We start from the raw sequence: 27,193 nt of genomic DNA, 5'->3' as shown, positions 1-27,193 counted from the left end.
AAAGTTTCCCTTGTGGGCGGGAGAGCTGTTTGGCACCTGTAACACTATGCGGCTAAAGCTAGATGCCGCAAACGTATTAAACTTGTAACAGCGCACAAACATGTGCACTGATGACCAAGCTGCATCGTAGAAGCTCCACGACCAGATGCCCATGAAGCTCCCACAGAACATGTGGAATGAGCTGTTACTGATGTAGGCGGCTGTAACCTAGCATGAAGGTAAGCCTGACGTATAGTCAGTTTTATCCATATGGATAAGGTCTGCTTAGAAGATGGCCAACCTATCTTGGCAGCATCATAGAGAACAAACAACGTATCCGTCTTACGAACTGTAGACGTTCGGGATACATAAACGCGTAAAGCGCGTACCACATCCAGAGTTCCAGAATGTTCTGTTAACACAGGAACTACTATTGGTTGATTGATGTAAAAAGATGACACTACCTCAGTGATCGCGATCTGCGAAAAAAATTGTGGGTCCCTGGGACCCCTCACTTTAAAAAACTGGGGTCCTGCTCCACTGTTTGTAGGTCCCATCATGTTTTATGCTTTTGAGTTTCCCATATAGCATCAGACGACCACCACACATGCCTTACCTATGCACTATCAGAAGTCACACTCATTCTCCAGTACAAATAATGCTTAGAATTACTTTGCCTTTATCTCACATAGCCAACACGTACAGACAGAGGGAAAGGTGGCGGGAGGCAGTGTGGAAAGTGCTGGGATCAGGTGGTAGCTTGGGCAGTGTTGCGTGCAGGTAACAGATGGTGGAAAGGGGGTTAAGGGCAGGCAGCAGTTGGTGTTGAGATGGTAGTTAAGGCAGGTAGCAGTTTGGGCAGGGAGGGGATAGAAGGGGAGGGGTAAGGGCAAGTGGCAGTTGGGGTAGGAAGGGGGGATAAGTTTAGATATCAGGTGGGGCAGTACTGAGGTAAGGAGGGGGTTAGGAGCAGTCAGTGCTGGTGGTAGGAAGGAAATAAGTATAGATAGAAGCTGGGAAAACAATGGGGGTGTGGGCAAGGGGAGGTTTAGGGGCTGGTAGTGCTGGTGGTAGGGACATATAGCAGTTGGGGCAGTTCTAGGGCAAGGTGGGGGTTTAGGTCAGGGAGGGGTTAAGGGTAGATAGCAGCTGGGGCAAGGAGTGCGTTAGGGGCAGGTAGGGGTGGATAGCTGACATACAAACATCCAGGAGGCAGTGAGTCTGTGTGGAGGTATAGGATAGTGTCCAGCAAGGTGCACACAGTTACTATAGGCGCTCTGTATGCGGTTGGGTATTGTGTTCTGCGCTCCCTACTGAAGTGTGGGATTGTGGAATGTAAAAAATCTGTACAACCTTGGGTCATTTGGAAAAATTTTAAGTACATAGAAAAGGGAATAAAAATCAGTCAAAATAAAATAACAGTAAAAACAGTTTTTGGTACCACAGTGTCAAAGAAATAATGTACAATGTAAAAGTACAGTATACAGGCAGCATAGGTAGTCAGTGCTGACTGATGGTCCTGCTCCTAATATGTTAATTATGCAGAGTAATATCAATACGGGCACTTACATCTCCCCGGTGGGGGTTAGCAGCGCAAATTCATAATGCAATAGTTCAGTGGATCCTTTTATCTCTATCCATCTGTGTGGATTTGGTTTAAGTGGCATCTCTTTCCAGAGGCAATGATGTTGTTACACAGGTGCCTGTGTGCCGCGACTCCTGCAGTGTAGCGATAGCGTCTTGCAGGGATCAGAGTATCTGGGTTTGAAACACGCTGCTGCTAACCCCCCTCCGGGGAGATGTAAGTGCCCGTATAAGTATTACTCTCAGCATTAACATATTAGGAGCAGAACCATCAGTCACCACTCACCGCTAACTACCTATGCTGCCCTCTCCATTTCAAAACTAATCTTTATGGACTGCAAGGGTCTGTAATAATGTGACCGGCGGTCGGGATCCCGATGGTCACTATACTGACACTGGAATCCCTATCTCTATCCTGACCGACAGTCGGCATGCCAACTAACAGGGACTGTTCTCACTCGTGGGTGTCCCATAGAGTGGGAATAGGACCTGTGGCGAACGCAGCAAACCACTGAGCCCACAAGGGGCTTCGTTGCGCTCTCAGCTCCCCCCACCCCACCAGGATCCCAGGGTCGGTATGATGACCTCCAGGATCCCAAACACCGGTCTCCCAATACTGACCCGACTGCAAAACTGCCTGTATACTGTACTTTTACATTGTACATTATTTCTTTGACACTGTGGTACCAAAAATATTTTTTACATATTTTATTTTTACTTTGATTTTTATTTCCTTTTCTATGTACTTACAGTACATGTTACACTTTTATATGTACTATTTCTATGCCACATCTGTTACCTGTACTAACACACACTTCGTTTAAACTATAAATATTAAACAATTACCCTTATTTAAATCTTGCTGCACTCCAGATTATTTGTTTACCTTTACCCTCGTAAAAGGCACTCACCCGGCAAAGAGATTCTGTAGGTCCTTCTACAGGTTGGGGGTAGGGGGCTGACTTCTGTGGCGGAGCAGCGGTTCTCAAAGCTAGAAAGTTAGCCAGAAGCACAAGGGGTCGCTGCAAACTGCAGGACGATGGCAGGAACACCAGCGTTGTTGGAATGGCAGCCTCAGAGGCAAGTGGGTCACAGGCAGTACACCTCCGACCCATACGCGGGAAGCAGCCAACTGCAGCATGAAGAGTAACAGCGGGGGTGGCGGCAGTGTGGAGGAGTCACAGCAGGGACCGGCGCATCAGCGATCCCGGCAGCAACAGGGAGCCGGCACTCATCACGTCACGGGTAAGCGGCTGCAGGGATCTTGAGACGCGCGGAGCGGAGGCTACGGGTGCCGTTTTGCGCAACGGTGATTGGCTGGCTGGGGTGACAGTACAGGGAGCATGATGATTGGTTGGGGAAACATAACAGACAGCATGGAGGTGGTGATTGGCTGCGGCACGGGAGCAGGCAGGACACACACAGCCAGATTAGAGCGCGTCCTGTGGGACCCACTGATTTCTTAAACATGAGTCCTAGGGAGTTACTTTCGGGTAAAATACGCGCTATAGCACGTTTTTGCGATCACTGTACCTTTGGTAAGAAAGCAGGATTCGTCCGAAGTTCCGCTCTGTCATCATGAAACACCAAGGGGGTCATTCCGAGTTGTTCGCTCGCAAGGCGATTTTAGCAGAGTTACACACGCTAAGCCTCCGCCTACTGGGAGTGAATCTTAGCTTCTTAAAATTGCGAACGATGTATTCGCAATATTGCGATTACAAACTACTTAGCAGTTTCAGAGTAGCTTCAGACTTACTCGGCATCTGCGATCAGTTCAGTGCTTGTCGTTCCTGGTTTGACGTCACAAACACACCCAGCGTTCGCCCAGACACTCCCCCGTTTCTCCAGCCACTCCCGCGTTTTTTCCGGAAACGGTAGCGTTTTTATCCACACGCCCATAAAACGCCGTGTTTCCGCCCAGTAACACCCATTTCCTGTCAATCACATTACGATCGCCGGAGCGAAGAAAAAGCCGTGAGTAAAAAAACTATCTTCATAGTAAAAATACTTGGCGCAGTCGCAGTGCGAACATTGCGCATGCGTACTAAGCAGAAAAACGCTGCGATGCGAAGAAAAATACAGAGCGAACGACTCGGAATGACCCCCCAAATACGGTGGCTTGCATGACAAGGCACCCAAATTTGAAACACGCCTTGCCGAAGCTAAGGCTAGAAGAAAAATTGTTTTCTAAGTGAGAAACTTTATATCCACTTGCTGTAAGACTGTAAGAAATCTAAAACCAGATTCAAGTCCCATGGCGCTGTAGGTGGAATGAATGGAGGCTGTACTCTGAGGACACCTTGCAGAAGTGTGTATAGACGGCAATAGAGCCAATCTTCTTTGAAAGTAAATTGACAAAGCAGATACCTGCACCTTTAGTGTAGATAAACGCAGTCCTCCATCTAACCCCGTATGTAGAAATAACAAAAGACGGGATAACTTGAAAGATGATGTCGGAAACTTCCGATTTTCACAACAACCTATATAGGCACGCCAAATTCTGTAATAATGAGCTGCCGTAACTGGCTTCCTAGCTCGTAACATGGTTGGTATAACCGATTCTGGAATGGCCTCTCTTCTTAAGAAGGCGGTCTCAACAGCCACCCCGTCAAACGCAGCCGCGCTAAATCGGGGTAAAGGAACGGACCCTGTTGTAACAAGTCCGGACGTAGTGGGAGCGGTCAAGGATAGTCTGCGAGTAGTCCGTGGAGATCCGAGAACCAAGCTGTCCGAGGCCAATGAGGTGCCACTAGTATGACTGTGACAGACTCTCTTTTGATCCGTTTTAGCACCAGAGGGAGCAGCGGAAACGGTGGAAACAGATACACTAGGCTGTACGGCCAAGCGATTGTGAGAGCATCCACCGCCACTGCCTTTGGATCTCTCGTTCTGGACACAAACTGGAGCGTTTGGTGATTGTAGCGAGACGCCATCAGGTCCACTTGAGGGTAACCCCACCGCTGAACCAATATGTGAAACACTTCTGGATTTAATGGCCACTCTCCTGGATGAAAATCCCGACGGCTGAGATAATCTGCCTCCCAGTTGTCCACTCCCGGAATGAACACTGCCGACAACATCACCTGGTGGTATTCTGCCCAATTGAGGATTCGAGCTACTTCCCGCATTGCCATGCGGCTTCTCGTTTCTCATTGCTTGTTAATGTATGCGACTGCCGTCGCGTTGTCTGACTGCACCTGGATAGTCTGAGACCGAAGCAATTGTACTGCTTGTTGTAGCGCATTGTAAATTGCGCGGAGTTCCAGGACATTTATAGACAGCAATCGTTCGTGATCCGCCCAGAGACCCTGGAGCTGACAATTTTGAACTACAGCTCCCCAACCTCTGAGACTCGCGTCTGTCGTTATAATTATCCAATTCCAGCCGCCGCCTGCGGTTAAATTGTGTACCTTGAGCCACCAGAGTAGAGACACCCTTGCCCTTAGCGACAACCTCACCCTGTGGTGAATCTGCAGATGCGAGGCCGACCACTGTGCGAGCACATCCAGTTGAAATGGACGTGAGTGAAATCTTCCGAACTGAAGCGCTTCGAAAGCCGCCACCATTGTTCCTAAGAGGCGAATACACAAAATGTACCGAGACTGTGCGTGGCTTGAGCACTAATTGTACCAGATGGCAAATAATCTGTACTTTCTGTTGAGGTAGGTAAATTCTTTGATTTACCGTATCGAGAATCATACCTAGGAATTGAAGTCGTTGAGACGGAATTAGATGTGATTTCTTGAAGTTGACAATCCAGCCGTGGTGAACCAGTACATTGTACGTCAGCAGCGCATGTTGGAGGAGCATCTGTTGAGACGGAGCTTTTATGAGCAGATCGTCTAAGTACGGAACAATTGTCACTCCCAGGGATCTGAGATGAGCTATCATCACAGACATCACTTTGGTGAATACCCGAGGCGCTGACTAGAGGCCAAATGGTAGAGCCTGAAACTGGTAATGGTTGTGGCGTATTGCCAAACGCAAGAACCTCTGATGAGGTGGCCAAATCAGAATGTGTAAGTACGCATCCTTCAGATCTAGCGCAATCATGTATTCTTGTGGCTCTAAATCTGCAATTACTGACAGCAGAGATTCCATCTTTAATCTGTAGTAAGTGACTTACTGATTGAGACCCTTTAAGTTCAATATTGGCCTGACTGAGCCATTCGGCTTCGGTACCACAAACAGACTGGAATAATAACCCTGACCTTGTTGTTGTACAAGGCCTGGAATTAAAACTGCTGAATCCAGCAGAGACTGAATGGCAATTTGCCGAACCGCCTTCTTGTCGTCCGACAGAGGCAGTCCTGTCTTGAAAAAATAAGATTTTACTCACCGGTAAATCTATTTCTCGTAGTCCGTAGTGGATGCTGGGAACTCCGAAAGGACCATGGGGAATAGTGGCTCTGCAGGAGACTGGGCACAACTAAAGAAAGCTTTTAGGTCACCTGGTGTGCACTGGCTCCTCCCACTATGACCCTCCTCCAAGCCTCAGTTAGGACACTGTGCCCGGACGAGCTGACATAATAAGGAAGGATTTTGAATCCCGGGTAAGACTCTTACCAGCCACACCAATCACACTGTATAACTCGTGATACTATACCCAGTTTAACAGTATGAAAAACAACTGAGCCTCTCAACAGATGGCTCAACAATAACCCTTTAGTTAACAGTAACTATGTACAAGTTTTGCAGACAATCCGCACTTGGGACAGGCGCCCAGCATCCACTACGGACTACGAGAAATAGATTTACCGGTGAGTAAAATCTTATTTTCTCTGACGTCCTAGTGGATGCTGGGAACTCCGAAAGGACCATGGGGATTATACCAAAGCTCCCAAACGGGCGGGAGAGTGCGGATGACTCTGCAGCACCGAATGAGAGAACTCAAGGTCCTCCTCAGCCAGGGTATCAAATCTGTAGAATTTTGCAAACGTGTTTGCCCCTGACCAAGTAGCAGCTCGGCAAAGTTGTAAAGCCGAGACCCCTCGGGCAGCCGCCCAAGATGAGCCCACCTTCCTTGTGGAATGGGCTTTTACTGATTTAGGATGCAGCAGTCCAGCCGCAGAATGCGCCTGCTGAATTGTGCTACAAATCCAGCGAGCAATAGTCTGCTTAGAAGCAGGAGCACCCAGCTTGTTGGGTGCATACAGGATAAATAGCGAGTCAGTTTTTCTGACTCCAGCCGTCCTGGAAACATAAATTTTCAAGGCCCTGACTACGTCCAGCAACTTGGAATCCTCCAAGTCCCTAGTAGCCGCAGGCACCACAATAGGTTGGTTCAAGTGAAAAGCTGATACCACCTTAGGGAGAAACTGAGGACGAGTCCTCAATTCTGCCCTATCCATATGGAAAATCAGAAAAGGGCTTTTACAAGACAAAGCTGCCAATTCTGACACACGCCTGGCCGAAGCCAAGGCCAATAACATGACCACTTTCCACGTGAGATATTTTAGATCCACGGTTTTAAGTGGCTCAAACCAATGTGATTTTAAGAAACTCAACACCACGTTGAGATCCCAAGGTGCCACTGGAGGCACAAACGGGGGCTGAATATGCAGCACTCCCTTCACAAACGTCTGAACTTCAGGTAGTGAAGCCAGTTCTTACTGGAAGAAAATCGACAGGGCCGAGATCTGTACCTTAATGGAGCCTAATTTCAGGCCCATAGTCACTCCTGCTTGTAGGAAATGCAGAAATCGACCTAGTTGAAATTCCTCTGTTGGGGCCTTTTTGGCCTCACACCAAGCAACATATTTCCGCCATATGCGGTGATAATGCTTTGCAGTTACATCTTTCCTGGCTTTAATCAGCGTAGGAATGACCTCCTCCGGAATGCCCTTTTCCTTCAGGATCCGGCGTTCAACCGCCATGCCGTCAAACGCAGCAAGTCTTGGAACAGACAGGGCCCCTGCTGCAGCAGGTCCTGTCTGAGTGGCAGAGGCCATGGGTCCTCTGAGATCATCTCTTGAAGTTCCGGGTACCACGCTCGTCTTGGCCAATCCGGAACCACGAGTATTGTTCTTACTCCTCGGTTTCTTATTATTCTCAGTACCCTTGGTATGAGAGGCAGAGGAGGGAACACAAACTGACTGGTACACCCACGGTGTCACCAGAGCGTCCACAGCTATCGCCTGAGGGTCCCTTGACCTGGCGCAATATCTCTCTAGTTTTTTGTTTAGGCGGGACGCCATCATGTCCACTTGTGGACGTTCCCATCGATTTACAATCAGCGTGAAGACTTCTGGATGAAGTCCCCACTCTCCCGGGTGGAGGTCGTGCCTGCTGAGAAAGTCTGCTTCCCAGTTGTCCACTCCCGGAATGAACACTGCTGACAGTGCTAGTACGTGATTTTCCGCCCATCGGAGAATCCTTGTGGCTTCTGCCATTGCCATCCTGCTTCTTGTGCCGCCCTGTCGATTTACATGGGCGACTGCCGTGATGTTGTCTGACTGGATCAGTACTGGCTGGTGTAGAAGCAGGGATTTTGCCTGACTTAGGGCGTTGTAAATGGCCCTTAGTTCCAGAATATTTATGTGTAGGGAAGTCTCCTGACTCGACCATAGTCCTTGGAAGTTTCTTCCCTGTGTGACTGCCCCCCAGCCCCGAAGGCTGGCATCCGTGGTCACCAGGACCCAGTCCTGTATGCCGAATCTGCGGCCCTCTAGAAGATGAGCACTCTGCAGCCACCACAGCAGAGACACCCTGGTTCTTGGAGACAGGGTTATTAGGCGATGCATCTGAAGATGCGATCCGGACCATTGGTCCAACAGGTCCCACTGAAAGATTCTGGCCTGGAACCTGCCGAAAGGAATTGCTTCGTAAGAAGCCACCATCTTTCCCAGGACCCGCGTGCAGTGATGCACAGATACCTGTTTCAGGAGGTCTCTGACTAGAGATGACAGCTCCTTGGCTTTCTCCTCCGGGAGAAACACTTTTTTCTGGACTGTGTCCAGGATCATACCCAGGAACAGTAGACGTGTCGTCGGAACCAGCTGTGATTTTGGAATATTCAGAATCCAACCGTGCTGGTGTAGCACCTCCTGAGATAGTGCTACTCCCACCAACAACTGCTCCTTGGACCTCGCCTTTATTAGGAGATCGTCCAAGTACGGGATAATTAAAACTCCCTTTCTTCTAAGGAGTATCATCATTTCCGCCATTACTTTGGTAAACACCCTCGGTGCCGTGGAGAGTCCAAACGGCAGCGTCTGGAATTGGTAATGACAATCCTGTACGACAAATCTGAGGTACTCCTGGTGAGGATAGTAAATGGGGACATGCAGGTAAGCATCCTTGATGTCCAGGGATACCATGTAATCCCCCTCGTCCAGGCTTGCAATAACCGCCCTGAGCGATTCCATCTTGAACTTGAATTTTTTTATGTATGTGTTCAAGGATTTCAAATTTAAAATGGGTCTCACCGAACCGTCCGGTTTCGGTACCACAAACAGTGTGGAATAGTAACCCCGTCCTTGTTGAAGTAGGGGCACCTTGACTATCACCTGCTGGGAATACAGCTTGTGAATTGCCTCTAGCACAGCCTCCCTGCCTGAGGGAGTTGTCGGCAAGGCAGATTTTAGGAACCGGTGGGGTGGAGACGCCTCGAATTCCAGTTTGTACCCTTGAGATACTATTTGCAGGATCCAGGGATCCACCTGTGAGCAAGCCCACTGATCGCTGGAATTTTTGAGGCGGCCCCCCACCGTACCTGGCTCCGCCTGTGGAGCCCCACCGTCATGCGGCGGACTTGGAAGAAGCAGGGGAAGACTTTTGCTCCTGGGAACCTGCTGTTTGTTGCAGCCTTTTTCCCCTACCTCTGCCTCTGGACAGAAAGGACCCGCCTTTTCCACGCCTGTTTTTCTGAGTCCGAAAGGACAGTACCTGATAAAACGGCGCCTTTTTAGGCTGTGAGGGAACATGGGGTAAAAATGCTGACTTCCCAGCAGTTGCTGTGGAAACTAGGTCCGAGACCATCCCCGAATAACTCCTCACCCTTATAAGGCAAAACTTCCATGTGCCTTTTTGAATCTGCATCCCCTGTCCACTGGCGAGTCCATAAGCCTCTCCTAGCAGAAATGGACAGTGCACTTATTTTAGATGCCAGCCGGCAGATCTCCCTCTGTGCATCTCTCATGTATAAGACTGAGTCTTTTATATGCTCTATGGTTAGCAGAATAGTGTCCCTGTCTAGGGTGTCAATATTTTCTGACAGGGAATCTGACCACGCAGCGGCAGCACTGCACATCCATGCTGACGCAATAGCAGGTCTAAGTATAATGCCTGAGTGTGTATATACAGACTTCAGGATAGCCTCCTGCTTTCTATCAGCAGGTTCCTTGAGGGCGGCCGTATCCGGAGACGGTAGTGCCACCTTTTTAGACAAACGTGTGAGCGCTTTATCCACCCTAGGTGGTGTCTCCCAACGTGACCTATCCTCTGGCGGGAAAGGGAACGCCATTAGTAACTTCTTAGAGATTACCAATCTTTTATCAGGGAAAGCCCACGCTTCTTCACACACTTCATTTAATTCTTCTGATGGGGGAAAGACTACGGGTAGTTTTTTCTCCCCAAACATAATACCCTTTTTAGTGGTACCTGGGTTTATATCAGAAATTTGTAACACCTCTTTCATTGCTTCAATCATACAACAAATGGCCTTAGTGGACATTAGACTAGACTCATCGTCGTCGACACTGGTGTCAGTATCCGTGTCGACATCCGCGTCTGCCATCTGAGGTAGCGGGCGTTTTAGAGCCCCCGATGGCCTTTGAGACGCCTGGACAGGCACGAGCTGAGAAGCCGGCTGTCCCGCATTTGGCATGTCGTCAAATTTTTTGTGTAAGGAGTCGACACGTGCACGCAATTCCTTCCATAAGTCCATCCACTCAGGTGTCTGCCCCGCAGGGGGTGACATCCCTTCTATAGGCATCTGCTCCGCCTCCACATCATTATCCTCATCAAACATGTCGACACAGCCGTACCGACACACCGCACACACACAGGGAATGCTCTAACAGAGGACAGGACCCACAAAAGCCCTTTGGGGAGACAGAGTGAGAGTATGCCAGCACACACCAGAGCGCTATATAATGCAGGGACTAACTGAATTATGTCCCCTATAGCTGCTGTTATATATACTGCGCCTAAATTTAGTGCCCCCCCTCTCTTTTTTACCCTTTTCTGTAGTGTAGACTGCAGGGGAGAGCCAGGGAGCTTCCTTCCAGCGGAGCTGTGAGGGAGAAATGGCGCCAGTGTGCTGAAGGAGATAGCTCCGCCCCTTTTTTCGCGGACTATTCTCCCGCTTTTTTATGGATTCTGGCAGGGGTAATTATCACATATATAGCCTCTGGGGCTGTATATTGTGGTATTTTTGCCAGCCAAGGTCTTTTTATTGCTGCTCAGGGCGCCCCCCCCTAGCGCCCTGCACCCTCAGTGACCGGAGTGTGAAGTGTGTATGAGGAGCAATGGCGCACAGCTGCCGTGCTGTGCGCTACCTTGGTGAAGACTGATGTCTTCTGCTGCCGATTTTCCGGACCTCTTCTTGCTTCTGGCTCTGTAAGGGGGACGGCGGCGCGGCTCCGGGACCGAACACCAAGGCCAGTTCCATGCGGTCGGTCCCTCTGGAGCTAATGGTGTCCAGTAGCCTAAGAAGCCCAAGCTAGCTGCAAGCAGGTAGGTTCGCTTCTTCTCCCCTTAGTCCCTCGTTGCAGTGAGCCTGTTGCCAGCAGGTCTCACTGTAAAATAAAAACCTAATTATATACTTTCTTTCTAGAAGCTCAGGAGAGCCCCTAGTGTGCATCCAACCTCGGCCGGGCACAAAATCTAACTGAGGCTTGGAGGAGGGTCATAGTGGGAGGAGCCAGTGCACACCAGGTGACCTAAAAGCTTTCTTTAGTTGTGCCCAGTCTCCTGCGGAGCCGCTATTCCCCATGGTCCTTTCGGAGTTCCCAGCATCCACTAGGACGTCAGAGAAAGTGCAGTGGCGGGAGACAGCTTTGTTTTAACACTAAATTGTGGATCCATCCATCAGTGGATGTCTGGAACCCCGGCAAATGTAACGTCTGAAGGCGTGCTCTCACAATTGGATATTCGAGATGGCCTGAGAACCAGTTAAGCCACTGGCTTGTTGGTGACCTTAGCGCCCTGACGTTACTAGGCGTGGCTGTTTCTGTACCACAGCCTTGAAAGGACTGAAGACTAAAGGATTTGAACGCCGGGCCAGAGTATTTCCGTCTCGGTACCGGAGGAGGCAATGGCAGGAAACTAGACTCCCCCCCCCCCCCCCCCCCCGTGGCCTGAGAAATTAATTTGTCCAATTTAGGACCAAACAACTTCTGGCCACCGTATTCTTTTGACCTCTGACTCCGCTTGGCAAGAACGCAGCCAGAGTGCTTGTCGTGCTGTAACTAGCGACGATGAAAAGCGAGAAGTGAGCTGACAGCCGGCAGCAGAAGCTGTACATAGATACTCAGCAGCTTCTGAGATTTGATTAGCGATAAGTATAACGTGTTCTGTTATCCATACAATTAGCGCCTTAGTGACCCAAATGCCCTTCTATCTTACGGCTGAAGGGTCTTTATAAGGTTTGACACAGACGAATCCACTTAATGGCAGATTCTCCAATGTAGATGTCACTGACTTAAATCTGTGAGGTATAGAACCGGTTATTCGGTTGTTTCGTGTTTCTACTAACATCTTAGTAAGATATTCCTAACTAAGAACCCCATTGGAGATATCTGTCGTTTAGTAAATACGACTTTATTATATGTCAGAGGCTCCTTAGTCTCTGTAAACTTCAGAGACTGACGCACTGGCCTGATGAGATTATCAATGTCTGGGCTGTTAAAAGCTGCCCTATCTGACTGCTGGTCTAATTTGCCCTCCTCACCCTTATTTAGCGCCGTAAGGTCTGGCAAAGAATCGTCAGACTGCAACATAGCAGAAACGGGTAAATTATAAGACAAATTAAATTTATCCCTTGTACCCAAAGTGAACTTGGACCTTTGCAAAGGCCGAGACTCCTCCGTTAGTTCTGGCGGTCTCACCCGAGACTCCGATCTTGCCGCTCGTGTCGAGCGGCGGCCAATTCTGATTTTAACCCAGCCATTACATTTGCTTAACATAGGATCCGGGAATGAAACCGGCTTTCGGAGTGGAAACCTACAAAACATACTGTACATGTGTAGATTCATGTACAGACATTGCAGTAAAACTTCTTTTTAGTCTTTGCTGGTGCCTTACTCATTATGCAGACAGACAACAAAATAGACAAAAACAGACACTTGCACGACTCAGTAAAATTGTTACTTAAGGTGTGTAATATATATATATATATATATATATATATATATATATATACATATATATATATATATATGGCCGAAGTGCAGTTCACATGGCCAGCCTATATGAAACCTGAACCAAAACTCCCACTAACACCCCTGCGCCTCCGGTGGAGTAGAGATGTAGGACAGGAACGTTCTGGAATCACAAACTGGAAGAAACAGGAAGCATGGTTAAAATGGCCTCATGCCATGCTTACAGTTATAATCACAGGTCAGGTTACAATACATGCCTGTATAACCAGTATCTGACTGCAGTGTAATATAGGCTTAATAGTCTATTAATATAATGGATCTATGCATATGAAATCTGGCAGCCTGTCATGCAGCCTATTCTTCCCATATAAGTTTTTCTCCCTTGCAGCAGCGCTGCCTGTGAGCAGACTTGTCCCCCCCCCCTCCCCCTGTGCTCCGTGTAGCGATGTGTCTCAGCGGGGAGCGATTGCCGGGAGTCATTGCAGGGAGGCGGGGGACGCTTATGAGGAGAGCGGCCGTGTGAACGGAGTTCGGCTGGCTGGAGCGGCGCGTAGAGGCTTCCAGCGGCGCTAGTGTGAGCGCTGAGCTGCGGCGGTTCTCCCCCTCTTAGCGCTGGTACTTTGATGTTTGTGTACGTCGGACGGAGCGGCTGGGGCAGGCGGCCTGTATTAGCGGCGGGTGCGGGCGGCGGTGAGAACACGGACCCCACACAGCGGGGCGGCAGCGTGCGCTGACCGCCCCCCCACACAGCATACCTTGTCTCCTTGTAGGGAGGGCTGCGACAGGGCTTCTTTCTGTAAGCTCCGTCCAGCTCTTGCAGCAGGCAGTGAGCTGCGTGTGGCTGTGAGGGTGCTCTTTGTGAGGACTGACACGCCATGCGCTGCCTCCGTGCAGCGGCACTATCCCGGACCCATGTTTTTAGTAGAAACTGGGAAGGGATGTGTTTAAGTTGTAATAAAAAAGTTAAAATGAAAAATTAAAATCAAAAAATATTCAAAGAAAAGTGTGGATCCCCACACAAGCCTTGTTAGTGCAGTGAGCACAGAAAAAACACTGAGGTACTCTGGGATATGGAGGGGTGGAGAGTTCTAAATTTAAATATTCAGTGCCCTGTTTCCTGCGGAAGCCGTCCATATCCCAAGAGTACTCCAGTGACCCCTAGTGGATGAAAAAGAAAAGGACAGAGCAGGGCAGCAAAGGTGACCTTGCAAATACTGAATCCATCTATTAATGTACAGCCTGGTCTCAGAATCCCCCCCCCCCCCCCTAGTCTGAAGGTGGGATCAGTGCTACTATTGGTCTACACTGTCACTCCACAGGAAGGCTGTGAACAACTTAGTGGGGTGGTTGCAGGGAACAATAGGATTGCCTTTCAATTGGCCTGTGCTGCTGTAACTGCACTCCATGGAAAACTGCGGCAGGTGTCTCCCATAAGTCACTTCTTTGTAAGGACATTCATATGCCTATCCCAAGCATGCTTTAATTGCTCTACTGACTTAGCCTCAACCACCTCTGGTGGCAGGGTATTCCACTTATCCACTACCCTTTCTGTGAAGTATTTTTCCTTAATAAGTACAGTATTTTAAAGGGATTTTGCATAATTGAAGGTAGCTTTCTTTTCATTCTTCACTGCCCTGAATCATTGCACATGACTGTACTGCAGAACTATGGACCATTATTCCTAGTGGATTAATAGCGGTGAATGATGCCATGTATTGCTGCCTAATATTGTTCTGAGGTTAATGGTTTGTCATAAAAATGCTTGGAAAAATTATGTTTTCAGATATAATAATTTCCAGAGACAAAGTTAGATTCCTGAAACCAAGATGGTCTCTACAAATGTAACCACTATGCAATTTTATTTTTTTATAACATGGCAACAAGTCTACAGTAGTTTACGTGTTCTCTGCTCTGCCAGGCATACACCTCCTAGTGGCTACACTGTAAACTACAGCAATGTATTTTCTTCCAGCACAAAATATTAGAATGAAAACACAATGGGTAAATACATTCCAAGCACATCACCTTACTTATTTGTTGTTTCAGTTTACAATGCCCTTTGGATGCACAGGTTGGTGATGTACCACAGCACTGAAGGCACTCTCTGCGGGGCAGGAACAAAGCAGCTGGCTATTCTCCTGGAATTTGCAGGAGAGACACACATGTCTGGAAACTCTGATGGACTCCAAGAGAGCCGCCCACTTCATTCATGGGTAGTCAAGTCATTGTTGCACCACCTCTGCTGAAAACCATGGCATTAAGGGGTCTATTTACTAAGACTTGGAGAGAGATCTAGTGGACGGTAATAAATTACCAACCAATCCTCGATAGCGAACGCAACTAGGATATAGTATAGGATACATATATAAGGGGTCAGCATAGAGTGTAATAAGCTTACCTTGTTGGGGGATCAAGTAGTGAGCGCTTTGAAACCTGATCTGAGAGACTACTAGCACTGAGGCACGTGAACCAGCCTGTCGCTCAGATACGCAAGGGTGCAAGCTGTCACTGACTAACAGCTAATGCTGGGTGAGAAAACCTAAACATGAAACGGTCAGTAGGGATCACCATCAACGGTGCCATTGATGATTTACATCGATGGCAGAAAACCACTGATGGGTATAACTACTGTGGGTCACAGTAATGTGGCAAGACATTTAGCTAATGGGTGGTGCTAAGCATTGTGAGCCTGCTCTGTCACGCTGCTCAAAAAACCCATTGCCACATCTCTGCCATCGATGGTGGAGAGCCACTGGTAACATCCCTGCTCATTGAAGAGGTGGGTGATAGTCCCAAGTAAGTGTCAGCTCAAGTGTTACAAGGGCAAGCTAATTACTCCACCTGGTGATGTGTATTACTTTGTTTGCAAAGTATTCCTGACAAAGCATAAGTTCTGGGCCTGCAGGTGTCAGTTTTTGGGGATGATCCCGGTGTGTGAGGAAAGCACACTTTCTGCAGATAGCAGTGCTGTAGGAGAAAACTGGGAAAGTGTAAATGAATGTGGTAATCCTACAGTGTTAGATAAGACTTTGAGGACATTTTTACTGTGTCCACTATGTGCATTTAAAGCAGTGGCCATAAGCCAGCAAAGCTCTCCAGCTCAGGAACCTCATACACCAGTGGCCCCTCAAAGTTGGTGGTATCGCCAATTTAGGGTGGCTACCTAGAGGTAACGACTGGATTTTGAATATTGTTAAATTAAAAGTTCTTGTTTTTTGTTATAGTCTCCCTCAATTGGGCATAGGCGCTAGAAATGAGCAGGGCAAAGCACTGGGCAAGCATGGCCATGCCATCTTAGTGTGCCACCACAAACGCAGCCTCTGCAGTGGAACCACGGATTAAGCATGACCACGCTTCATAGAACCAGCGCCAGACATATCTCTGGGAAGGAGGCCCTGAGGATTAATTTAAGGAACCAAGGGCGCAGGCCCGAAAAAGTTTACTATATGTTATACAAATAGATTTGTACATACACTATATTAAATAAAGTACAACTAACTCCCTACATAATTTTTTATGACAATTCTGCCACTCAGGCAGGGTCTGAGGACATTTAATTTGACCATAGGCCAAGCAATAAGCACTTATACCTACATGTAGAAATAAGATTCTGCATACAGAATTAGGCTATAAGGTTACTGTAATATGCTCTCACAAGGGTATATTTTCCATTCTTAGTATTGCAGGGAACACATAACATAGTTAGAATCAGACACAGAAAACCTCAGCCAAATAGAAGGAAGGAAACCGTCTGTTTGTGGGCTGAGGCTTCATACCAACTTATATTAACTTCTACATTCTAGGAGCATCTGACAGCCCCTCTGGTTGTGCGAATGCCAATGTTGGACAATCCTAACCAATGCGAAGTTCTAAGTCATTTAATAATATGTTACTTTTACAGTAGAAGATTCTGTAGTGATTTTGATCAATATAACCTTTTAGTTAATACATTATCTTTTTTTTGTTGTTGCTGAAGGAATGGAAGTCATTCGTCCTCGATCTGCAATATTAAATCATGCGTCTTGCATTGTCGCTGTGAACCATATAATGTAGGAGTCATATCAGTGGGTACAATGGATGTTCCGTAACAGGTTTTATTCTCAGAATGTATATACATTTTACCATGTACAATTACATGCACATACTACGTAGCATCATGTCACTAAGTCCATGTTCTACGGTTCACATACAGTGCGACACATGTTACACACTAATTTATAATCAAATTAAAATTCCAGTACATTGCTCAAATATTCTCCTCACATTTTCTGAAAAATATAATTCTATTCCATATAGCAACCTTTTATTCACAATCATTCAAGTGTTTCCATCAGCTGCGTCACAAACAAGTTATATGGCAATGGCTGACAATGCCTGGGAGACTCAGAGTAATGCATACACAGAGGCATGCTGGGAGTAACGCCATACCTTGCCCAATATATGTTCTAATGAACTTACCATACTCAAGAGATGCCACCTAGTTGCACATATAAGAGCACAAGGCCTACAGCTTCCTGCTGTTTTATTGTCACAGAGCTCCTTGGTGGCTTCTATTATCCCTAATAATTGTAGCTAATTTCCTTGATTAGTGTTATTACAATGATCCTCTAGATACATTAAATGTATCCTATTGAAATTCTTTTAAATAACAAGACTTCAAAGCCTAGTAGAAGAAAAATGGGAGTACACCCACAAACCCAGGTTACCAACTTATCTCTACGGGTGGACTGGACATGCAATAATTAACGATAGTTATTTTATCTGTCTGATAGAGAGGCAATGTCACAGAAAAAGTGCACCTTAAACCTCCTCAGTCAGCCCAATAGGGATATCACATTCACTGTATTCCTACTGTTTTTATCAATTGCCCACACTGAACAGAACCGTGAAGCGACTGGGGTCTGATGAAACATAAGAATATTGGGGGTCATTCCGAGTTGTTCACTCGCTAGCTGCTTTTAGCAGCATTGCACACGCTAGGCCGCCGCCCTCTGGGAGTGTATCTTAGCTTAGCAGAATAGCGAACGAAAGAGTAGCAGAATTGCAACTACATTTTTTCTTGCAGTTTCTGAGTAGCTCCAGACCTACTCCTAGATTGCGATCAGCTCGGTCTGTTTAGTTCCTGGTTTGACGTCACAAACACGCCCCCTGCGTTCGGCCAGCCACTCCCCCGTTTCTCCAGACACTCCCACGGTTTTCCCCGACACGCCTGCGTTTTTTAGCACACTCCCGGAAAACGCTCAGTTACCATCCTTTCCTGTCAATCACTCACCGATCAGCAGTGCGACTGAAAAGCGCCGCAGAATCCACAACAAATCTACTAAGTTTTTAGCAAAATAACTAAGCGCATGCGCCCTGCGTATGCGCATTTTGCAACAAATCGCAGCATAGCGAAAATCGGCAACGAGCGAACAACTCAGAATGACCCCCATTGAACTTTGTATATCTTAATGGGAAAACGTTATCCATTATAATCATTGGTCTCCTGTGACTGTGCACCTCTTGTTTGTGCACTTTGTGGCATGTGCGCAGAGGAAGGAGCCAATCAGAACAACATAAATCACAATGCAGCCTATGAAATTACTATGACAGGGCGTGCAGGCAACAGGGTCACTGTAATAACACAGGCCAAACCGGAGAACATCCTTCCTCACATACAGCTTCACAAAACTACAGCTGAAATCCGTTCTTGTATAAGCAGGCTGTGTGTGTCAAAGGACCAAAATGTTTTTTTTTGGCTTATGCAAGAAAGCAACTAAAAACATTCACAAATCTATAAATGTGTAAAAGTCTCTTGAACTTATCAGAATAGATATTGGTGTTACACAACAGTCAGGACTCCATTGACGGCTGCTGCAGTCAGCCCCTTCCCAGCCTGAAATGACTGATAAGAAAGCAGGTTGCACTCACATGCATGGCAAATGCAGTCAGTAAACGCTTCCTCTAGGTATGGGAGATGTTACACTTATGGGAAAGAACAAGCTTGCGTGTGAGGCAACTAGTGTTTTCTGCTGGCAACACACACTGCAATATTGGACTGTTTTGTTTGGTCATTTTACTACCTCAGTGTCCGCAGAAGAGAATTGGCGACTCAGCACAAATGTCCCCCTCAGGACAAATATGACTGCATTGCTTGTGTGTAGCCACATTACCAGGCATTGCTTACAAACTACCCAAGGAGTGAAGGTCACCATCGGCTCTGCAGATTGTGTTGTACTGCTTTACCCAGCATGCTTTGCCACACTTCCATGCCCAGTCATTGTCATGATGCTGTTGTATATGTACACCCTCTAACCGCACTACATTTTACAGTGTTTTACAAGAAAAAAACAAAAACTAAAGTGCAGGCAATTAATAATAAGGACCCTAGTTGTAAAGGCAACTAATGGCAATGGGGGTAATTCCAAGTTGATCGCAGCAAGATTTTTGATAGCAACTGGGCAAAACCATGTGCACTGCAGGGGAGGCAGATATAACACGTGCAGAAAGAGTTAGATTTGGGTGGGTTATATTGTTTCTGTGCAGGGTAAATACTGGCTGCTTTATTTTTACACTGCAAATTAGATTGCAGATTGAACACACCACACCCAAATCTAACTCTCTCTGCACATGTTATATCTGCCTCCCCTGCAGTGCACATGGTTTTGCGCAGTTGCTATCAAAAATCCTGCTGCGATCAACTTGGAATTACCCTCAATGTTCCTAATATAACAGAGCTACTGTAGCACACACACATACACAAGAACAAGCTTGAAAATCTTCCCAAAACTGACGAAGGAGGAAAGTGCAATACACATCATGCACATCACACTACCTGTCACTAATTCGCCATAGGAGATTCCTGTCATGTATCGGTGCAAGCTATTGTCCTGCTTCTATGATTTATCATGTGCTTCTCTTTGCTGAAAGTGGCCATAATAAATAATAAAGGGGGAAATTAAGCAAAGTTTATAGAGAGATAAAGGGGTCTATCTACTAAGCCAAGGAGAGAGGTAAAGTGGACAGAGATAAAAGTACCAGCCAATCGGCTCCTGACATTTTTCAAACCCAGCCTGTAACATGGAAGTTGGGAGCTGATTGGTTGGTACTTTCTCTCTCTTCAAGCAGTTCCATTCAGGGGTGTATGATGAACAGTCATCAATATGGAAAAGCTAAAGCCCACCTCCGCATGCTCTGCTACCCAGTGACAAAACATGTAGGCAGGCTGCAGACTCACTAACTAGATTTAATGGAAAAATGTTCATTCAGCAAACACCACATTTAAGATAAGAATAAAAACACAGTGATGTTGGCAATCTACTGGTAATGTGATGAAATGACAGAATTGTGCAGTGCGCCATCACATTATACCTCTTGAAACCTATTGCTACCTCCCCACACCTAAAAAAATAAATAATTGTTAAAAAATAAAACTATCCCAAACCAAACAATTTACATGTCATTTTCTCTTCTCACAGCGCAAATTGACTTTTTTCAGCTAAAGTGTTCCCTAAAGATGGCGACTGATCCCTCAAGCTGCCCAAACACGGCAAATCCGCATTTAAACACGATTCAAACATTAAACATGTGGCAATATGTAAGAAATGTAAATGTAGCCCTTGCGCCAATAGGCTGGATAACGTTAGACACTGGCTGCCCCAAAGCTATATAAGGGGTTTCCTCTATTAGCCACCAGTCATAGATGTGGTGGGACACACAAACCTGTGTATTATGTATTTCTGAAGAGTAAAGGCACCCACAAAACACTGCGGTCTGCTAATTTGGCGCCATCACCAAACAACCAGACCAGTGAACAATTTGGTCATGGCATATTGTAGAGGACATAAAGGGGTCATCATTAAGTGTTTTCTTCATATCCCAACAAACAGAATTTAACGGAATCCCATTTGGACACGGAATGATGTACAATGATTGGTCACTTCTGTAAATTACACCTTGTGTGGGCGGATTAAATTCACATGAACTTTACACATGACATCATACAGAGGGAAGCACAGCCCGTGTAAATGTAAATATAGTCTAAAACCATATATATATGTATTAGGGAATCCCACTTTGTCTCCACAATTAATCGTCTTGTTCCTGGAACAATCAGAAGCTCAGACAATCACGCATCTGTACTGGGTACTTGAGGAATGTTGGCGATAACGGCCTCAGTATTACTATGTTCTGTTCTACTGGTCACTGCTGAGCGCTGATCAGACCTGAGCTAAACTATATCATTTACCTCTATCCTCTTCTGTCCATGTGCAAATACCCCAATTGCTGTGTGTGCCCTATATGTTTTCTGCATTAGGCTTAGCCTGGGTAAGCAGCCCTGAGCACTGTACATTCTGCACATCATACGTGCTTGCAGTTTAGGGTTTACATGTGTTGCACATGAGCTAGAAACTATGCTTTATGTAAGCAGTATACAAATGTCTCCCTGCTCTTCAGCCTATGTTCCTCCCAGCCTCCTCCACTGCAGAAATGGATGATGAGCATTTAGCAGACACCAGACATCGATGAGCAGATAACCCCAGCAGCTGGGTTTCCATAAGTACTACACCTGTGCCTACATGCGACTGTGCCAAGTCTCAAATTAGCCTGTCCTCTAGAACCTGCTGCTCACAGACCCCTGTAAAGCAGATCCCCCCTGCTTCTCCGTGGTTCCCATCATGGTTGGAGATCCGCTGTTCCGTGGGGTTGTTTGACCAGATTTCCAGAGGCAGATCTTTGGGCAGAGGCCGCTCTTTTAGATGGACATCCAGCTGGCGCAATAGTTCTCTTGGCTTCCTCTTGGCAAGAGCTTCAATCTCTACAACAGGGAATAAGATCAGAAGTGACCTGGTGATTTGCATCTCTTACCAAACTACTGCTAACATGGCAGCTGAACGCAAATCTTTGCTGTCGTTGTGGTTTACACCACTATATGTTAGCATGCCTATTGCGCTTAAGTGGACGCTGTAGGGAATGGTATAAGAGACGTGTATGCTCTGTTAATTGAATCCTTTCAAAACATCTATTCAATGGTTTATAATAAAGGTGACTTGTCTGTGACACAATCAGAGCTACTACATGCATTACATCAATATTTCCTCATCAGAGCAAGGAGTCCCAGACAGGCCCAGATAGCGATAAAACACAATTGTGAGAAGGGAAAAAGAAAAAAAAAACAGTTACTACAGATCTCCTCACCGACAGGTTGTCATGAAACTATCTGACAGAAGTTATATTCCTCGTTCAGTCAGACAGGACGCCAGGTGATTTACCTTGTGGTTAAGTGATAGCCCTCACACTAACACTAAAGGGTATATTTACTTAAGTGCGGATTTATAGAAGCGGAGATGATGCCCATAGCAACTAATCAAAGTCTAGCTATTATCTTCTAGAAGGTGCTAGATAAATAAGCAGAATAAACCCAAACTTTAGTAATATAACCCCTAGTATAGTACAACTACAGTCATCATTCAGTGCAACTGCCTGTAGCCAGCACGATGAAAGTGGTCAGTGGGCCCACACACCAACATCTTCCTGGAGCTGATTATAGGGATGTGGTATGACCTGTCAGCAGTCACCATCTCTAACATGAAGAACTGTCAACAAGCCATCCCTGGTGGTCTCTTACCTTCTCCCGGGCCCTGGCGGTACTGTGATAGTGACTTCTGGCATGGTCCTGTGATACTCCTGCATTCCATTGAGTATTACTCCCCTGAACCCTAATCTTGCCCCTGGGGCCTAACCCTAACCTCCCCCTGGTGTCTATTCCAAACCATCTGCATCTGCATTCTGACAATGTGGGCATGTTGACATTCTGATGATGTGAACACTGCATCTGTTGACAGTTTGAACCTTGTCGGCATTCTCATGCCAATAGTTTGATTCTGACATTATGAATGTCATCCATGTGACCGGATTCAGATTATAGTTCTTACCTCCTGATAACTGTTACCATGTTATGATCACCGTCCCATGCAGAGCATATACACGGCCAGGGCAAGGTTCTTAGGGGCCAATTGTACAAGTAAATGCACTGAACCAATTTATACGTGCCAGCACTTCCATATGGAGGATCTCTGACAGCTACATGTTTTAAGCAGGGATCAACTCTGCACACAACATGAAGACTTAAAGGATGCGGTCCATTATAATAGGATTTTAGTACCTACCGGTAAATCCTTTTCTCTTAGTCCGTAGAGGATGCTGGGGACTCCAAAAGGACCATGGGGTGTAGACGGATCCGCAGGAGCTTGGGCACACTATGAAGACTTAAACTGGGTGTGAACTGGCTCCTCCCTCTATGCCCCTCCACCAGACCTCAGTTAGAAAACTGTGCCCAGGAGAGATGGACATTGAGGAAAGAATTTATTGTTATAAACATGGTGAGTGTCCTACCAGCTCACACCTCAAACACACCGTAGAACGTGGCATTCAGTAGAATACCAGCCCACGGCATGAACAAAACACAGCCACATGCTGAGAGAATATGTAACACAAACCGTGTGTCCACATAAGCAAAAATAAGACCCCGCATGCCATGGCATGAAAAACGGTAGCAACTGCCTGACAGAGAAGACACACCACCAGGGTGTAACCAAAAACACTAACTGCAGACACCGTACGCACTGGGACGGGCGCCCAGCATCCTCTACGGACTAAGAGAAAAGGATTTACCGGTAGGTACTAAAATCCTATTTTCTCATACGTCCTAGAGGATGCTGGGGACTCCAAAAGGACCATGGGGTTTATACCAAAGCTCCAAAAATAGCGGGTGAGTGCGGACGACTTTGCAGCACCGAATGAGCAAACAAAAGGTCCCCAACAATCATGGCATCAAACTCGTAGAGCATAGCAAAAGCGTTTGATCCCGACCAATAATCCGCTCGGCAAAGTTGAACCGCCTAGACTCCTCGGGCATCCGCCCAAGAAGAGCCCATCTTTCCATTAGAATGGGCTTCCACCGACTTCGGTCACGGAAATCCAACCGTAGAACAAACATGCCAAATCGTATCACAGATTCAGCGTGTAACAGACTGCATACTGCAGTCGCCCCAAGCATGTTGGGAGCATACCAGACAAACAGAGCCTCTGTTTCTCCAAACTGAGCCAAATTGGCGACCTAAATATTCAAATCCCCGGTAACACCGAGAGACTTTGAATCAGCTAATGCCTAAGTAACCACCGGCATCAAAAATAGACTGTTTTCTGCGAAACCCAGAAACCACTCTTTGGCAGAACTACAATCCGAGTTCACAATTCCTCTCTATTCACCTGGAAGATCAAACAAGGCTCTTGTGAGACAAAACCACCACTTCCGACACCCGCCTTGCGGACGCCAAAGCCAATAGCATGACCACTTTCCAAGAGAGAATTTTTTTTATTTTTATAAAATAATAAGGCCATACTGCACCGAAATGGAGCCTAACTGTAGGCCTGCATCCACACCGGCTTGTAAGTATGGATAAGAACGACCTAGCTGAAAGTCTTCCGTAGGAACCATCCTGGATTCACACCAAGACACAGAATTACGCCAACCACGGCGGTAAGGCTTTGCCGTTACTTCTGTCCTAGCCTGAAACATTGAGGAAATGGCTTCACTGAGAACATCCTTCCGGCTTAGAATATGGCATTCAACCGCCACGCCGTCAGACGCAGTCGCGGTAAGTCTTGATACACGCCCTGATCTAGTTGTAACAGTTCCTCACGTAAAGAAAGAGGGCAGGAATCTCCCATGAGCAAATCATGAAAAACTGGATAGCAAAACCTTCTTGGCTAGATCAGATCCGAGAGGATCGCCTGAACCTTTGTTCTTCTTACGTTTATCACCTTCAGAAAAAATGAAAGAGGAGAGGCCACATAGACCGACTAAAAACACCCACGGTGTCACGAGGGTGTCCCTTGACCTGAAACAATATCCCTGAGGCCTCTCGTTGAAGCGAGATGCCAACATGACCAATTGCGACCCTCCACAAAAAGTTGTCACGTCTGTGAAAACTTCTCGACGATGACTGAATTTTTCCCGGATGGAGATCACGTCAGCAGAGGAAATCTATTTCTCCTTCGCTTACCAGCGGAACGAATACTACCAGACTTTTCGCCCCACGGCAAAACTGTGCATCTTCTGCCATTGCCGCTTTGCTCCTTGTTCCGTCATAGCGGCTTACTTACGCCACTGCTGAAAAGTGGTCTGGCAGAACTAACATGGGCCGAACACGAAGAATATGTTCGTCGAAAATATCTCTTAAATCAAGAAAGCTTATTGCAGACAAGCTTTCCAACTTAACCTTAACCTCTGGAAATACGTCCCTTGCAAGGCCTGCTCCCCAGCCTCGGAGATCGGTATGCACGGATACCAGGATCTAAACCTGGATCCCGAACCTTCATCCCTCTAGAAGGAGAGAACCGAGCAGACACCACAGGAGTGATGTCCTGGCCTTTAGGATTATATTCCGGTGCATGTGCAGGTGAAACCCGGACCACAATTGCAAGTGGCCCCTTGAAAGCCATTGGAACTCTGGCAGTAGACCTGCTCACCAAAACAGGCCTTGTAGGCCGCAACCATCTGTTTTAGTAATAGAACATATCGATGAAGTGTCCCAGCAAAGCTGATCCAACTATGGATCCTCAGACCTCTTTCCACAGGAAAAACACTGAACATTAACCGGTCAGTATCTACTCTGAAACCCACCTCAGACAACTGTGTCAGTGGGAACAACAGCCAATCCCTGTGTCGAAGAACAGTCAGAGAGAAACAACGATTTGCACCTTTATACAGGGACAACCGGACAATGTCCTGGACCTGACGCACCTCTGTATGACGTGGCGTACTACCTCCCCATCCAGAGGGGAACGGCAAGATCTATTAGAAAAACAGTAAGGGGAACAACCGTAACTCAGAATGCTCCCCTTTTGGATTCTATAAATAACTCACAAGTCTTAGTCTATTCCTGGACTAACTGAAATTATTAGACGAGCGCTCACCGGAGTGGGAACTAGCCAGATAGCTCAGCGACAAGTGGTGGATGTGTTGGAAACAGAAAACGACATCCACTTCTGCGAACCTACCAAGGCTGCAGAACTCTTACCTTTCAACCTTCCACTGTCTGCACAGAAAAGGAAAAAAAACGGTATCGAACCGGTTAAAATGACTGCATCCCACAAAAAAATGCGTCACCAACCGTTGTGAAGGAGGCTAACTCACGAAGTTAGACTTACCAGTTGTATCCGCCGAGAGTGACTGAACAGAGGGCTCACCAAACAGCTGTATACCTCCCCCGAGTATCTCTCTGAGACAACCTCAGCATTTTCCCGGCTACACCTCCTGCTGTCACGCGGCAGCCTGCTGCAATGTTATAAAGTAGAATCAACATAAGCAAGCTTACCCACTCTGGGTAGGGTAATTCTATCGGATGCCTACCCGAATACAACACTCCCTCATGTGCATGCAATGCAAATAAGGCCAAAGTATAGAAATAAAATATCACTTAGCTTCCTGTGTATAATCCTTTGCGACCGGGCTCTGCGTCGACCAGGAGTTGACTGCCGTAATGTTCTCTCCGCGTCGGGAAGAGAATAATATTCGGACTCCTTGAGAGGATCGAAAACCAACTCGTCACGGCCAATCTAGAGCTTAATCAACAGAGCGATCAGCACATGAGAAGAATACCATTATCTTAGCATTCATGGATATACAAAATGTAATACACAATAAAACACACATATCCTAACCATGCATATATAAACACATATCTACATATATATACATATAGATATAACCTATACGCAAGTGGATTGTCCAGACCCGTCAGGTCCCAGTAATGTGTTGTGAATGTGTATGACCATGTACTGACGTGCCCCCGATGTGGATCTACCAGGAACGTTATGGTTGACAGAAACTGAGTAAATGTCGACAGCAAGGAATAGTAAGCGGGCAAAAAATAATAATAATCTTGGAACCCCGAGGGGTCTGAGGGAAGTATACATATACAATTTCAATAACACTCCCCCCACATATACATATATATATATATATATATATATATATATATATATACACACACACACATACACACACACACACACAAATACAGGTACAAGGCAATAACAGCCTGTTAATTTTTTTACCCCGGAAATACCGTTGATGCCGACAGGGCATCCACCAACAACTGTGTCTCCCCTAGCGTGTTTACTTGTTTTCAAGCACACAAAACCAACCTGCTAATACTTAATTTTTCGAATCAAGTACCGCCAAGCGTCGGCGAAGCCGACAGTTATCCCCACAGCAGCTTGTGACAAAGCCCTCACACCTGTCGACATATGTCGACTAA

General features: G+C 46.6%; 1 protein-coding gene across 2 annotated transcripts in view; it reads right to left on the bottom strand.

Annotated features, from left to right (window-relative positions):
* Nucleotides 1–19,553: 19,553 nt before the first annotated feature.
* Nucleotides 19,554–27,193, bottom strand: part of ELMOD3 (ELMO domain containing 3) — a 104,274-nt gene continuing 96,634 nt past the window's right edge. For both annotated transcript variants that reach the window (XM_063931901.1, XM_063931902.1), the window contains exon 13: nucleotides 19,554–21,684. In XM_063931901.1, coding sequence (XP_063787971.1) covers nucleotides 21,464–21,684 — 221 coding nt within the window. In that variant the 3' untranslated portion in view covers nucleotides 19,554–21,463. The remainder of the gene's footprint in view (nucleotides 21,685–27,193) is intronic.

The sequence above is a fragment of the Pseudophryne corroboree genome, chromosome 6, assembly GCF_028390025.1.
Source record: "Pseudophryne corroboree isolate aPseCor3 chromosome 6, aPseCor3.hap2, whole genome shotgun sequence".
Lineage (NCBI taxonomy): Eukaryota > Metazoa > Chordata > Amphibia > Anura > Myobatrachidae > Pseudophryne > Pseudophryne corroboree.
The sequence above is the reverse complement of the archived record's forward strand: the minus strand, read 5'-3'. Positions and strand labels throughout refer to the sequence as shown.